The sequence below is a fragment of the Cyrtonyx montezumae genome, unplaced genomic scaffold (genome assembly GCF_038088225.1).
Source record: "Cyrtonyx montezumae isolate F1298 unplaced genomic scaffold, pur_monq_1.0 scaffold_20, whole genome shotgun sequence".
NCBI classification, from domain to species: domain Eukaryota; kingdom Metazoa; phylum Chordata; class Aves; order Galliformes; family Odontophoridae; genus Cyrtonyx; species Cyrtonyx montezumae.
Window position 1 is genome coordinate 1,984,270 of NW_027071937.1, and position 15,483 is coordinate 1,999,752.

The 15,483-nt window shown below is 40.4% G+C and overlaps 1 protein-coding gene across 1 annotated transcript in view; it reads right to left on the reverse strand.

Annotated features, from left to right (window-relative positions):
* The window catches only part of CNTRL (centriolin), a 30,839-nt gene that overhangs the window by 4,900 nt on the left and 10,456 nt on the right, over positions 1-15,483 (reverse strand). The window contains exons 12-36 of the mRNA XM_065737186.1: positions 15,279-15,432; positions 14,284-14,504; positions 13,601-13,777; positions 12,957-13,091; positions 12,105-12,250; positions 11,559-11,739; positions 10,529-10,708; positions 10,058-10,237; positions 9,369-9,485; positions 8,817-8,958; positions 7,890-8,029; positions 7,341-7,518; positions 6,791-7,101; positions 6,313-6,521; positions 5,940-6,132; positions 5,471-5,601; positions 5,091-5,231; positions 4,773-4,899; positions 4,092-4,256; positions 3,138-3,297; positions 2,344-2,459; positions 1,920-2,137; positions 1,363-1,520; positions 1,051-1,124; positions 310-498 (exon numbers count right to left, since the gene is read on the reverse strand). Of these exons, the coding sequence (XP_065593258.1) occupies positions 310-498; positions 1,051-1,124; positions 1,363-1,520; positions 1,920-2,137; positions 2,344-2,459; positions 3,138-3,297; positions 4,092-4,256; positions 4,773-4,899; positions 5,091-5,231; positions 5,471-5,601; positions 5,940-6,132; positions 6,313-6,521; positions 6,791-7,101; positions 7,341-7,518; positions 7,890-8,029; positions 8,817-8,958; positions 9,369-9,485; positions 10,058-10,237; positions 10,529-10,708; positions 11,559-11,739; positions 12,105-12,250; positions 12,957-13,091; positions 13,601-13,777; positions 14,284-14,504; positions 15,279-15,432 (4,143 nt within the window). The remainder of the gene's footprint in view (positions 1-309; positions 499-1,050; positions 1,125-1,362; positions 1,521-1,919; positions 2,138-2,343; positions 2,460-3,137; positions 3,298-4,091; positions 4,257-4,772; positions 4,900-5,090; positions 5,232-5,470; positions 5,602-5,939; positions 6,133-6,312; positions 6,522-6,790; positions 7,102-7,340; positions 7,519-7,889; positions 8,030-8,816; positions 8,959-9,368; positions 9,486-10,057; positions 10,238-10,528; positions 10,709-11,558; positions 11,740-12,104; positions 12,251-12,956; positions 13,092-13,600; positions 13,778-14,283; positions 14,505-15,278; positions 15,433-15,483) is intronic.

Consider the following 15,483-nt stretch of genomic DNA (forward strand, 5'->3'; position numbering starts at 1 on the left):
CATCTCTGTCAGTCCACATCCTCAGCCAAACCAGCATCACAGCAGCAGCTGACACAGCACTGCACTGTGCCCTCCTTGCTCTCAGCTCTGCACACGATGACCCTGCCGAGAAGGGCGAGTCCTCTGCTGGAACGTTGGTTTTCAGTAAGACAGAACTGAATGCTGAGAAGCTTTGCTTACTGCTACTCCTCCTGAAGCAATGCTATGTGTTTCTGAATGCATGTTATTAGTGAACTCGCACCCAAAGCTCTTCTGCCTGCATTATTTTTAGAGGCCAGGCAGAAGCTCAACAAGTCTCGGGTTATTTACCGCTTCTTGTTTGGCCAGTATTGTTTCTTTCTCTTCAATCTCTTTCTGGAGCTGCTGCAAATGGTTCTCTCTCTTTTTCTGTCTCTCTTGGCACTCCTTACATTTCCTTAAACGTTTTAGGATATCTTCTTTCAGGGTTGCCTGCTCTCTGAGCAGCTCTTCCTGGTGCTTTGTGTTATCTTTCAAACTCTGAAAGAGAGAACAGAAGATGAACAGCCATGACTGGCTGGCAGAGGTCACAGGTGTCTGACTAAAAAGGCTTCCAGGTGAAAGTAACCCATCATCCCTGACCACTTTGAAGTCCACCAACCCCGAGTGAATTAGCAGAATAGAAACCACCAGATTAAATGCCAGAAGATACACATAAGTACAGACATAAAATAAGTAATACCCAACAGTGACCACCTCTAAACCCCACGTGAGGAATGGACTCGCATCCCACGAGGTGCATTGAACAACCTGACCAGCACCAGCATGACAGTTGCCACTTCCCTTCACGTTCAAAAGAGGAAAAGAGAACTCATCTGTTGAGGCACCTGTGGCAGTCCTAATCACCCCAAACCCAACAAGAACAAAGAAATTAACTAATTGTTTATTAGCTCTGCAAAGGATCTGATCTGGAGACAGTGTGATTAGATGAAGAAACGGGTGATGGACTGACAATAGTGATAAGAACTGTCCCTTGTTTCTGAACATCCATTTACTGTGCATTAAACCCAGCTGTATTTGACCCACACAGACCTGCTCTGCCAGCTGGAGCTGCTGCCTGCATGCATTCAATTCTCCTTTCAGCATCTCTCGTTCGTCCTTTTTTTCTAGAAAAATATTTGGTGAAAGGCACTTTCAATCAGCAGTCAGTGAAATAACTTCACAGCTACATTTCTTTAAATGAATAAACAGAGGAGTTCTCACCTCAGCACAGTAAGTCCTTCCTGCCAGTGGATGTTTGAGCACAAGTAATCAGTACTACTCAAAGTCGGACGTTGTTACAGGAACTGTGACTTTTAACATAAGGTGCCACAGAGTTTAAAAGAAGAACTGAAGTTTCTTTACCTTGAAGATCTTTCTGTATAACAGCCATCTCTCCTTTCAGTGACTTTTTCTGTTGATTCAGTACATCCACCTCCTGCTGCAGGTTTTGAATATCCAATTCCATTTTTTCTACGTTGGACAACGTGGTTCCCATGCTGTCTTCAGCAGCAGTCAAGTCTCTGTGAAATGTGAACACAGTGGTGGTGTGCTGGAGGCACACGGTGCAGACCCAAAGCAGCTGCACTTCAGCAGTTGGTTTTCAGCTCAGGGGACACTGCCTAGCAGCCAGAACATGACAGCAGTCTCATTCCAAGGCAGTGCACTTTGCTTTTCATAACATCTCTCACTGCACTGCCATGAGAAACACCTCTGCATTCAGTGGCTCTGATGGCTGTATTTCTCTAATTCTGCTATAGACAGACAGTAGATGTGACCAAATTAAAGCCCCCAGAGAGAGTAAGAAATGACATTTTCTATGGTACCAGAGTTACAGCTGTGTTTCTAATTATGACAAGCTATAATTCAAGGCATTTCCCATCACTTTTGTTTGCAGAAAATGAATCCCTCCCTGCTCCCACCTTCTGGCTTGTGACAGTGTCTTTTCCAAACTCTTACAGTCCTCTTCAAGCTTTTGCTTTTCTTTATTCAGAGACTCAATATTACTTTGCAGAGTGTGCATTTGAGAAAGCAGATGTTCCTTTTCCTGACGGTCCTTCTGGAGTAGCTGTTCCTGCCAATCCACTTCCCCTTGCTGACACTGAAATAATCTCTGAACGTTCTCCAGTTTTAACTTCTCCTGGGAAAGAAAAATCGTGAGCCACACACACAGTGGAAAAGAATATGAATGTATTTATCTGCAGCATTTGAAAGCCTTTCATTCACAGATCACGTGCAGGATGAGGTGCTCCAACTTCACAGGGACAGTTACCCAGATCTTAACAGACTCACAGAACACACCTCTCTTCTTTCTGTTACTACAATTGCTATAAAATAAATACTTACTTCTAGAACTGCAACCTGAGCCTTCTCTAGTTCGTTGACCTTTTGGTCATGTTGTAGTTTCAAACCCTGAAGTTCATTATTTTCAATCTCCAGCATTTCCAGAACATGTTTCAGTTCTAATAAGAAAGAAATCAAAGGTTATTATAAAACAGATTACATACATTTTATTCTCTAAAAAGACAATGGGAGGGGGACGAAATGATGCTGATCAATCCCTGCACAGTGTACTCATTCAGTTGGTGGATCTGATGGTGTTCTTCTCGACAGCTGCAGGTTCCTGTGTCTCCTCTTTCCTTTTTGCCTGGGGTGTTACTCCAGGACAGGTATCTAACTGGCAGACTACAAAGTCAATTTTCTTTTTCAGAAGTACAAGTCTGTAAGCCGCTGCTGACTGCACCTGCCATGATCTGACAGGATGCAGCTGCCTGAAGGGTAACCCCCTGTTCCCCCTCAAATCCTGATGCCTTCTGGGAATGTGCTGCAAGCAGCCAGCTCCATCACACAGCACTGAGCACTGACGCTCACCCCTTAGGTCCTAATGTAGGTTTGCTTTTCTCATTGGGATGAAAAACTTCAATCCCAAGAACAAAGCAACACAAAGCACTGCCTCATCTCAAGCAGAGGGTAACCAGTCAGCTCCGTGTTGGAGTCTGTCTCTAACTGGGAGATACAGGGAAAGCTTTCTCCACAGCCATTCACAATACTCAAAAAGACTGAAGAAAAGATAACTGCACAGATGTACAGCCAGCATCTTAGAGTGTATTTATTTCCAGTCTGCCCTGAATAATACCTACCTATCTTATGCTTGTTAATTTGCCCAAGTACTCTTTGAAGATTCTCTTCCTCTTCTCCAATATCCTTCTTTATGAACAAAAGCTGTGCTCTTTTCTCATCAATCTGGACATCCAGTTCTCTCCTCTCAGCATTAAGATCTTCCAGAAGCAGCTTTACTTCCTATGTAAATAACAGTGTTAAAATTAATGTCATTATTGTCCTTTTCCTTTAATAATAATTTCTAAATATTTATAAAAGTGTAAGAATTCTGTCACCTACAAATTCTAGAATTAAACTGTCCAGAATATAGTTGATGGTGTACACAAGCAAAAAATGATGTGACATTTAGGGTACAGCCTTGCTTGTAGACAATTTGAAGTACCAATCTCCATAAAAAATTTGATCCACAGCAACACTGAAGTGAATAGCTAGGCCTCAGGACCAGAAAAAGTATCTCCAGAGGAAAACAACAGCGTTGGTTTTGTTGTTCTTTGTTTATCTCAGTTCTTTGCTTTTATTTCAGTGCTGAGTGTATGAATCTAGAGAAGTCTTTCTTCCACAAGAAAGTACAGATTCCTTTCTGAGCAAATGAACATGAACACAGGAATGGAGACAGACAGCTGACTCACACCAGTGCTGCATTTTAAGCACACTGATCAGACTGATTTGCTTTAGAAGCTGCTTGCCACAGCAACAGTAAGTCCTCTGGAGACCTTCATTCAATGCAATTCTATTCTCAAAGGACCAATTCTGTACTACCCAGAAATTAGAAGTGTTCTACTTCTTATTTGTGCACCTGGTCCAACCTCTTAGGTTCATTAACAGGAACCACAAACTCGCCTGCTCTGCTTCTCAGACCTGGGGAGGATGTAGAAAGCAAAACTGTTTGTGGGAACCTTGTCATGTTTTTATATCTCTATTCTTTTGCTGTTCTTCAGAGATACAACAAACTGAAAACTAATTTGGAAAGTTACTCTTATTTGGTGCTGTTTTTCCTTTGCTTCAGTCTCCCCATCTCGAAGAGCTTCTTTGAGGTCACCTTTCTTTTGAGAAATGCAGTCCTGAAGGACACGGAGCTGCTCTTTCCTTTGACTTAACTGCTGCTCCAGAAACAACAGCTCCTGTTGCTGAGCAGTAACCTACAATACACAAATTTAACACCACCACCACATCTGGACACAGTTTTGCAGCTATGCACATACAAACCAAATGCAATACTGTTCCCAGTCTTACAGATTTCCTTGAATTGCATATCACAGAAGAATTCCATCAGAGCAATGAGCTCCATTTGCTCACATGCTGAATAAGGGCCACAACTGATGAATAAGTTCTGATCTGGACAGTGCAGCACTGCCTCAGAGGAACTTAAGCTTCTTATTCTCAAGTGCAGTAAGAACACAAGGATCTCAGCAATAATATTTTTTACCCAGAAATGCTAGCCACATCAGGGTCAAACTTCACGAGCCCAAAAAATAAAACGCTCCCCTCAGCCAAAAAAGAGCCAAACAGGAATTCATATTAGCAACAGTAACAAAAACATTACAGAATTAAGAATTAGGTGATTCATGCATGGCAGTTTGGAACAGAAGACACTTCACAGTCCCCAGTTACACGAAAAACAATTAAACTCTTGAGTTGACCAGATGTACCCTTACCTGATTTTTCAGCCTTTCCAGTTCAGTTTTCTTGACTTGAAGAATGTCTTCTGCTTCTCTGAGGATTTGGAGATGATGTTCTTCATTACCTTCTGCAGCTTGAACATCTCCTTGAAGCTTCTGAAGACTTACAAAGATAAAGGCATGGTTCAGAAGAAACAAGAATACATAGAATCACAGAATCCTTGGAGTTGGAAGGGACCTTTAAAGGTCATCTGGTCCAACTGCCCTGCAGTGAGCGGGGTTGTGCACAGCCAAGTACATGGGGCAGTTCTTAGAGAAGGACATTAGTTTAAGGTAAATTTAAGGCACACTTACCTTTCAGTCAGCATTTCTACTTTCTGGTTTAATGACTGGAACTCGGAGTCTCTTGCAGACACCATTTTGTTGATTTCCTTCAAAATAACTTCTTGTTCCTTCTTATGCTGCTCTAAATCCCTTGTATCTGCCTGCAGTGATCTACAGAAGCATTTATGTCCTTAAATATCAACATTTTCACAGCTTCCCCACTCCAAAAGCAGTATCTCGATACTCCAGAGAATCTTGTTCTCCTCGTCCCCATTTCATGGGATCACAGAATGGTGGGGGTTGGAAGGGACCTCAAGAGACCATCGAGTCCAACCCCAAGATTTTCAGAAATTGTATTTAAGATTGTAGGCAAAAATACTAATTGATACTAACTCACAAGAATAGCATACCTTAATTGCTGATCTGCTTTCACAAGTTTAGTGGCCATTTCCTGAGCCCTTTGCTCTAGCTCCTCTGCCTCAGTTTCAGTCCGGGACAAATGCTGCTTGGCATGATTGTACTTCTGAATAATGTCTTTAGTCTAGAGCAAAAATTGAAGACTGATAACAATCCTACCTCATCCTTTCAACATCTATAAGCTGCAGGTCAGCTGTCTGACAATGACCTCCTCCTTACTTGAGTATTATCCTCCAGCCCCAGAAAAGAAAAGCTTCCTCCTCTTTGACAAGGACCAAAATGGTTTCTTTTAGCACAGGTTATCCCAGGGCTTATTTTCAAATGGAAGCATTTATAAAAGGTTGCAGGGCATCCAAGTAAAAATAAACTGCTTAGACAAAAATAAAAAACAAAACACCTTCTGCCTAAAGCAGTCAACACAACACAGAAATCCTTCTGCACTTCATCATGGGCTTTACTCACCTTTCCCCGTGTGCACTCAAGTTCCACTTCAGCTTCTGAGAGAAGTCTGTCTGCCTCTCTCAGCTCTGCTCGGCGTTTCAGAAGAGTCTTCTCTATACATTCAATTTCTTCTGCAATGTCTTCATGATGTTTAAGGGATTTTTCTAGCTGTAGTTCTGCCATCAAGTTTTCAGTATACCCATCAATAAAGTCCCTAAGAGCCCAGGAAGAAAAACAACAGGTTGAAGTACAAAATGTCAGAGGCCTCCTGGAGTTTGCATAATGCACGTAACAGACCAATAAGGACATGAATTGTAAACGTGTCAAAATCTACTTCCATTGGAAGTTCTAGATATTTCCACTTGCTTAAACAAAACCAGGGTGATATTCTTACTTGCGTTTGTTACGTTTTTGAGCTGCTCTTTGTAGCTCTGCTACTTCATGTTCCAGCTCTTCTCTTTCATGCAGAAGATCTTCTATGTTTTGATGCAGCTTTCCCATTTCATCCTCACATTTACACTCAGCTGCTCCTGACCATTTATCTCTGTATTTCCGAGACTTTAAATGATGCACAGTGTCTTCTAACCTTGAGAGCTCACTCTCCTACACAAGGACAGCAAAATTAAGACTGATTGTTCTATTTCTCCATTTCAGTGCTCCAAAACACATAAGCAGATACAGATAGCAGAGACCAGGCCACTAACAGAGAAGACAGGGCAAGCTGTCAGATCCAGAATCTTGCCACACAACTACTTGGAATTTAAAAGAAACCAACTTTAATTTGCAGAAGCAAGGTTTCTTCCTTCCTTTGAAGAAGCACGCATTACAGGCTGCTCCTAAGCTGCTCATAACCCTGCCACTCTGTGTCTTACCAAGCCACGATGTTTGGGTACGTTGCAGTGAGTATCTCCAAAAGGAACGAGTGGGACAGAGAAGTTTGGAGGAAGAAGGCCATAAACAATCTGGGCTCCCAGAGGAGGTGGGCCATAGACAACAGATCCAGGAGCAACTGAGCCTCCATTTGCAGCTGTGGGGGGAGGGCCATAAGCCACAGTTCCTTGGGGTAGAGGAGCACCATCTGGGAGGACTGTATAGATAACGGTACCAGGTGGTGGTACAAAGGGCAGCTCTCTGTGAGCACGAGCTTCCTCATTTCCTTCACCATCTTCTTGTGTTCTTCTAGCTTTATACACACACAGAAAAGTTATTCACTTTTAAAAGAAGGATTTTTAGAATTGCATGCTTCAAAGTAATACAGTGTACATACACAGATATTTACTTCTAGCACTGTTTGTTATAACAGATTCACCAGAAATAAATCTTCATAATTCACTCATACGTATCAGAAACATTCAGCTGTGAACCCTAAGCAAACCCAGGTTTACTACGTCCTACACACCTGAGACCATGAGGCTGACTCACCTTTATCAATGCTGGTTTTGCACAACCTGGTTCTGACTGGTGAATAAACCCAGCACCCTCTTGACGTGGGTAACTCCTCCTTCCTGACCTGACTGCCCCCTCTTCTGGGTGGGGATGTACCAGGACACTGTAAACCAACTCCAGAATCTTTTGTGCTGTGGGAGGCAGGAGTTGAGGCCTAAGGAAAAGATGTATGATATTTATATTACATTATTTGTTATTTCTAGACTAAATTTAATAATCATGGACTTTCTAAAGCATTGTTTCTTTTCAATAGCAGGCTATACAAGTGTCTCCCTTTTAAGCCTTTACATAAACAAATTTACAGTACTGCATTTTGAACAGGGTACTCCAAATTGAATGTTTAGTGGATTCCTATAATACACTTCTACAACAGCTTGGTCAGCAAACATCTGACATGCTCTTTGAGTGTTTCTCTTCCATGCCAACCAATGCCTTTTTCCTAAGCTCCCTCCAGGCCATGCAAGTTTATAACAGACTTTTTCCATATCAAATTGCTCTCTACATAATAGGATTTGAATTTCTGACCTGTGATGGTGGTATGTAATACCAGTATCCTCTTCTTTTCAGTGGATCTGCTATACTGGTGATGTAATCATTCTGGTATGAAAGTGCATTTCTGAGTGCTGCAATTTCACCTTGTAAGTTGTCAATTTCATCCTTATTACCTGTAAATAAATCACAGTTCTATAAGCATTTAAGCCAGAAACACTGTAATCACCTGTAATTAAAGACAGTTTAAAGCTTCTCTCTCATTTTTACCATGTTAATCTGAAACAATACAAAAAAAAAGGACAAGAGGCAAACAATCAAAACATCAATATTACATTGTGATGTAGATACCCCCCTACCCTTGTAAATTTGTCATTTAAAGATTGCAGAAATACAACTTCATATACAGGCAACTGTTGCACTTTTTTCTATACTGATCTCTGATAGCATTCTAGCACAGTACAAACAATACACAACACAATCAGCCTTATCTGAACCGTTACTCAAACTTAATACAAATTAATTGAAAATAATTAAACATACCAAAAAGCAAGCACAACTCCAATGTTAGTACTAAGACAGAATTCCACTAGAACTACCAAAGGTTGTGTCATGCCAGCTGGCAAAACTAGGAACCCCGAAGCATTAGGCCCTTAACCATCATTTCCTCCATTCTAAGCTCAAAGAAGCAAAGGCCTACGTGCTACATGTAAGTGCATGCTGTGTGCTTTGAATACACCACACTTAGAAAGGTTATGTCTTGCTTCATATACAGAGAATCCACTGAAGCACAGTGATTTAGGGACTGAATGTATCCTAAGTAGTGTAAGAACTGCACAGGATGGTTTCCTGTTCTAGAGTAAAATCCCTGAGCTTTATACAGCTTCTCATGTTAGTGAGAAATATGGAGAAATGAGCTGTTCTGTATCCATACGTAACTGCAGCAGATACAGATGAGATTACCTGCCCCAACATTATCCAACAACCATCTTAAACGCTCAATTTCTGCTTTCTGTTGCTCCACTGTAGCATTTAGTTTGTCAATTTCTAACTTCTGAGAGTTTGATGCAATCTTTTCACCAGCTTTCTCCATTTCGTGTTGAAGCTGTTTTAAGAAAGTTTAAATCAAAGCAAAGCACTTCAGTTTAGATTATGGCAGAACAATTTCAAACAAGCTTACGGTTCCCTACAGAAATGCTCATTCAGCAAAGTGCATGTACCACTGTGATGCAACAAAACTACTCTTCCCATCCTCTCGTATGACTGAGGCTTACATATGCAGCCACACAAACTCAAGCAAACAGGTTTTCTTCAAATTAAAACACTCTCATCAGTGAGGTTTTCCATTTGTTCTTTGGCAGGTGCAGGGGAAGGAAGAACATACTGACTTGGGAAAACTTGGGAAGAAAAAGGCCACAGCAGGCAACTGAATATGGCCATTTCAGAACACCACTCAACCACTCCTCATACATGTCACCCTCCTCATATAACAGAGGAAACACAGCTTCAACTTACTTGCTCTTCCCTCTGCTTCAGAAGCTGTTGTAACAGTTCTATTTCTGCTTCTGCTCGGGCAAGATCCCGAGCTGCACGAGCTGCCTCAACACAGAACTCTTCAGCTTCCTCAAATTCCTGAAATTGAAGTTCCACCTTAGATTTAGTTTACAAGAACATCTCACAAACTTGCAGATGTCTCACAAAGCTTTGTGAGCTGCAGACTAATGAGAAACTCTGTTTTGGAATTCAAGAAAACGTCAAGCAGTTTATGCAGATTATTTCTCCTTTAACCTTACAGTTTTTCTACAGAGTAGATTCTAGTGTTAGTAGAAAGAAAAAAAAAATCACTTCCAATTTTTAAAGCTTTACATTTATGAACTAAATTCTGTATTTTTTTTTCCTTTTGCTTTACTTAGTCTTATCCAACAATATGTTATTTAGTCATTGATTTTCAATTGCTAGAAGACAAAACTTACCTCTCTCCCACCTTCTGACTTGCAGTAAGGCAGCCCACTAACCCAAGTTAACTTGGACATTCATTTATAATATTAAAGATGTGACTCTGATCAGAGCAGCATCTCTTGTGTGGCAGGATAATTAAAAGACTTGAAGTTGAATTTAAGAGCAGCAAAGACTGTCCTGATTATTATGGCATTAGAAAGCATTGCTAAATTATAGCTAACAATTAATTACCAGCGTTGACTCACCTCAGCTCGTTCCTGATTAATTTTGAGAACAGTCCCATGAAGAGCCTGCAGCTGATTTTTAGCTATGGATAGCTCAGCAGCTGCCAGTTCATCTGAAGTGATGACTGCTCTCTTTAATTCCTTCAGCTCTTTATCTAGACTAGCAAATTGCATTTGTGTCCTGGCATCTTCTATTTTTTTCTGAAACCAGGAAAGCAACAGGTTTCACAGTTAAGTCTTAAACAAAAAGCAGCACAGAATAAAGGCCTTCCCACAACATCCTATTTTGCATTATATACGTAGAACTATCATAAAAATAAAGATGAACAATAAAGTTTAAGAGAAACAAAAAGATTATATTTAACCTCTGTGTTCCCTCTTGCATTTGGATCTTCATCTTAAACAGCAAAATAATTCACAAGTTCTTTAGATATTCTTTTCTTGAGCAACCCAACACAGAGCACACATGCAGGCATTTGTGCCCATTCCTACCCTTTTCTCCAAGTCCTCTAGTTGAGCAAGAATAGTCTCTTTCTCTTCATCTGCCTCCTGGAGCTGTTGATCAGCCAGGCCCTGAATTTCTTCCATACTCCTTATTTTCTCATTTAAACGTTGAATTTCATTCTCTAACTGATGGACCTTGTTCTTATTCTGCCTGTTTTCAGATTTAACCTGTATGTGAAATATGCAAAAACCCCATCCTGGTTTAATGATTTCAGGACAAATATTTTGAAAGCACCATTAGCAGCACATTGCATACCTAAGGAATAGCAAAGCAGAAAGCAGTTCCCTTTCCTAACTATCACATTTTGGGAGTACCTACATTTTTCTGACAACTGTATGGAATGTGATCTTTAGAGAAGGTTACTGGCTGTATTTTTCTACCTATAATTAAACTCCTTGTTGCAAGACTCCACTGTTATACAAGCATCAAAAATTAAGTCTCTCTTCATTATCTTAAGGGTCAAATTAAAGACTGAACAGAAGCCAGGAAAAGATTGCTAAGGAGCATATGCCATATCTATTAAAAAAAACTGGGACTGTAAATAGCCTTTATTGGTTTCAACTTAAGTCTTCACAGGCATCTTTGTCTTATGAAAAGAGCAGGCAATAATTTTACTGCTTTAACCTGAACTTCACAGCATATACAGCACAGAAATGGTCAGTGACTTATTCTCCTCCCTCTTCAAAACTCTCACCAGCTTATCCAGATGTTTTTGTTTACACGATGAAACTTCAACACAACAGAAAAACCAGAACTCTAATAGTGGTTAGTATTCCTGTTCTAATCACGTTCCAGTTCCTCTTCTAAACATCTAATCAGTGCCCTGCACTGACTTGAGTTGCTGAACTTGCTTCTGTCAAGCAACTGTGTGCAATTTATCTGCTTTTAGTAAAACTGTACTTATTCGAAAGATGGAGGGAAACAAATCTACATTTGTCACAGAACTTGATCCTTTAGCTGCAAGGCACAGATTTTAGACAAAGCTGGAACTCTTGCTTTTCTAGTTTTGATACGTGCCTGTCTATATTTTTCCTGTATATCTTCCAGTTTTTCCTGCTGGGATATCATTTCCTCTTGCAACTGTTTCTGTCTTTCCCATGCTTTCTCTTTTTCCCTCTGTGTATCAGCAAGGATGTTATTAAATTCTTTCCACAGACTCTCAAGGCTTTTCCCCAAAACATCATCTGAATTCTGACACCTGAAAGAGAAAGATTTTTAAAAATCACAATAACAGACATAAAAACCAACACAGCCCAGATCAGTAGTGCTAGCTTAAAACATCCAACATACACCAGCTCAGGTACAGTGCTGAACAGATTACAATGCCCAATGTTATTCTGTTCTCTGTTTATTCCCATTCTTTGTAGCAGTGGACAAAGGAGGAAAAGTTCTCCACTCCTTGTAATGAAACCCAAGAGGAGCATATATTCCCCTCAGTAATATGATTTCTGAGCTCAGGTGATGTCCTCTTGAACACAAGGTGCCAAAGGTCATGTCTGAACTGCCCTATGTCATACTGAGTAGGATGCAGCTAACAAATCTAACAGTTTCTATTTTACTCACTTAATCTCTCCTGCTCCGGTCCGAAGCTTTTGCCTGAGTTCATTTATACGAGCTAGGACTTCCTCAGGGTGTACCAAGTTACCAACTGCATGGCTTAGCTGATTCTGAAGATCTTTAAGCTGTTGTTTCAGAAGATTATTGTCTCCCTAATAAATAAACAAGTAAATTTCCATATTCCAGTGATAATTCAGAATGATCTTAGATTTTTCTTAATGAAAGTTTTGCATAAGCAAAGCACAGTGACATCCAAAGCCCATCACAACATCCATACACTACAGTGCCTGCAGTTGTGCCACCTCCACCCCAGACACTAGACCAAGAAGCCACACTGGGCTAAGGAGACCAGCTCTGCACGTCGTCAAGCTGTGGCAGAAATTATAGTGCTAATATCTGGCGAGGATCCTTTATAAGCTGATGGTCATTTTATCCTCTGACTGCATGAAATTGGAAAATGGGATTTGGTGGATGCAGAGCACTGAACCCAGGCTTGCCTCAACAAGAAAAACTGATGCAATAAAGTCTGCTTTTTTCACCCCCCATTACAAACAGTTTTCTTACTGACACGTACTGAATGAGGCTTGTGGGAAATTAAGATCTAAACAATTTATCAATCCCACTGCAATACAGTAGAGCAGCTGTAGAATTATTTCAAAGGTCAATCTGAACATCCAAAACAGTCAGATAAAAGACTGTGGTGCAGGGTCTCCAGACAAGAAATTTGTCAGGAAGCACTACTGAACTTCAAAACAAGATTTATTAAAACCTCTGTAAAATTCTTATCACTTTTGCCCCATGACAGAAGAAAAAGCACACAGCTTATCAGGTAACTTGTTATGGCAACAAATACTTCACCTGCACTTGTTTGAACTGGGAAATCAGCTTATCATTATCTCGATCCTTCTCTTCTGCTAGCTGTACTTTGGTCAGAGCATTCTCTAATGCTTGCCTTTCTTTCTCAAGTTCAGCTTGCAGAGCTGACAGTTCCATCTGCAAACACAAAACATTCAGATCAATAGCCCCACATCATCACCCAAATGTGTAAAGCTGTATTTCTTTCCTGATTAATGGAAAATGAACCAAGATGGCACTCACCTTATATCACTGCATCTGAATCCAAACAAGGATCCCAAACAGTAAACAGTAAGACAAAATGGGGCTGCATAACTTAAAGCACACATTGTTCTTACCCAGCAGAAAGCCAAACAAAAAAAGCTACAGAGCTGAACTTCTACTAGAAAAAGCAGCAAAGGCCAACCTTGTCCTTCATCTGCTATTCCACAAATATAGAGGCCTCTACAAAGAGACCACAAATACTCTGTCTTGCTGCAATGCAAGGTGATGAACTGATACTACCTTCCATTTTGGGACATGCCTAAACCAACAACTCCTTGCAAATGTAGGTGGGGAGAATATGGTATGGAGGAAAAGTTCCCCCACCCCGCTGCCATCAGCCCAGGCTGACTGTCACTTTGGCAACATTACAGCTGTGCTCTCACCTGGCTGAGTTGTTTCAGTCTTTCCAGTTCTTCCTTTTGCTGATTGGCTTCAGTGTCTCTGTCTCTTAACTGTGCTTCCAGTTCAGCCTCATAGGCACTGATGTTCCTTTGTGCACCTCTGAGTGATTCGTTTATCTCACGCTGCTCCTGCAGTGCCCCTTCTAGCATTGCTATTTCCTGGAATTTCACATTCACTTCAGAAATACATACACAGCAGAAACAGGACTTCTCAAATCACACTGACACTCTTCCTCTATTTTTCAGGAGCTCACAATTAACTCGAATGCTAATATATCAAAATAGAGGCACTAAACCTAATCTCCAAACATTTCAAACAAGACAGGCAGCATTATTACACACACAGGCCAAGTCAATGGTGCTACTATGACAGACCTCAACTGAAGCTTGTGCATGAGTTACAAAGGTGCAACCTACAGTGATAAATATTAGTAAGGTATTAAGGTTTACTAAGATACTAAGAAAGCTTTTTAAGTACCTGGATGATACATTTGAAAGGCCCAGTTCTGCTCCCACTGCATTTGAACACATTTGACTGAAGTTACCATATCAAAAACTAATTTTTTCCAGAGAACTGTTCTGCCATTCCCAATTTTGGTTGCTTGTTTAATGTTAAGTTTATTCTTAGGTATCTGAATTTGAGAAGAAATAGCATTAAACCTCACTTTTCTCATTTTTTCAGCATCCATGACAGCTATTTTCAGGCTATTTCTTTCATCCTCCAGATCTGCCAATCTCTGTAGCAAAGATTCTTTATCCTTCTGCAACTCCTTACATTCATCATTAGCCTGTTTTGCTTGATGCTTAACACTTTCCAGGTATTCCTGTAATCCAGTGATGATACTTTCTAAATCCCTTTTCAGTGCTTCATTGGCTGCTATCTGACCTGCAGAAATGCAAAATGAATTCAAGGTATTGAAGAAGCCATTTTTACTTACACCAACATACACAACTGCCATTGCTAATCTTGAGCTAGCTAAGTAGGTAAACAAGTAATAAAAACAAGTAACTCGATGTCAAGCAGAAAATGTTTGTGCTCTGTTTTTAAGGCTAGGAGTTTCAATATTACCATTCCTGACCACTGGAAAAGTTGAAAAGCACCTGCAGTTCTTAATGCACCTCCCTCCACACACACACACACACACACACACTTCATTTAAGATAGCACTTGCTACTTTTCTGCCTATACCATTAAAAAAAAAATCATATCCTTCTCTGGGGCATCAGCTTTCACACAGGCCAGCTCTACAGTAAACATATACATAATAACATTAATGAAGTACCCTTCTTAAATCAGTTTTTAAACGTAGAAGATGACACAGAAAAGGCACTTCTGTGAAGATTAAAGTGATGCAAGTGAATCTCAGCCAGCTCAAGCTCTAGCTAAGAAAGTGTTTTAATATTTATGAAATTAGCATATTTATGACATATTATCTGAAGTCTAAATGAAAAAGCAGTTTCCTAAGGGTACTGAAATATCAGTAGCTCACTTAGAATTATCCTGCTTTTAATTGAATTTCTGATGTAACAACAAATCTGAAGATGACAAGGATATGTTCAGTAAACAATCACTCAGCTCAGACTCGATCAAGGGCCTTAGTACCTCAACATTTTTATCAGCTCAATTATGTTATCCTAGATACAAGGAAAAAAAAGTTACCATCAGTGAGCTGTTGCTCTAAGTCCTTGATCTCTTCAGTTTCCTTAGCAATCCTAGAAAGCATTTCATCCAGGCGACTCTCGAGCTGTTTGTACTGTTTGTTCATTACCTCCATCTGCTGTTCTTTACTTGCCTTCTGAGCTTTCATGTGAGCCTGTAAACGATGGTGGGAAAGGTCAAGCAGAAGAACAGCAGCACAGATTTT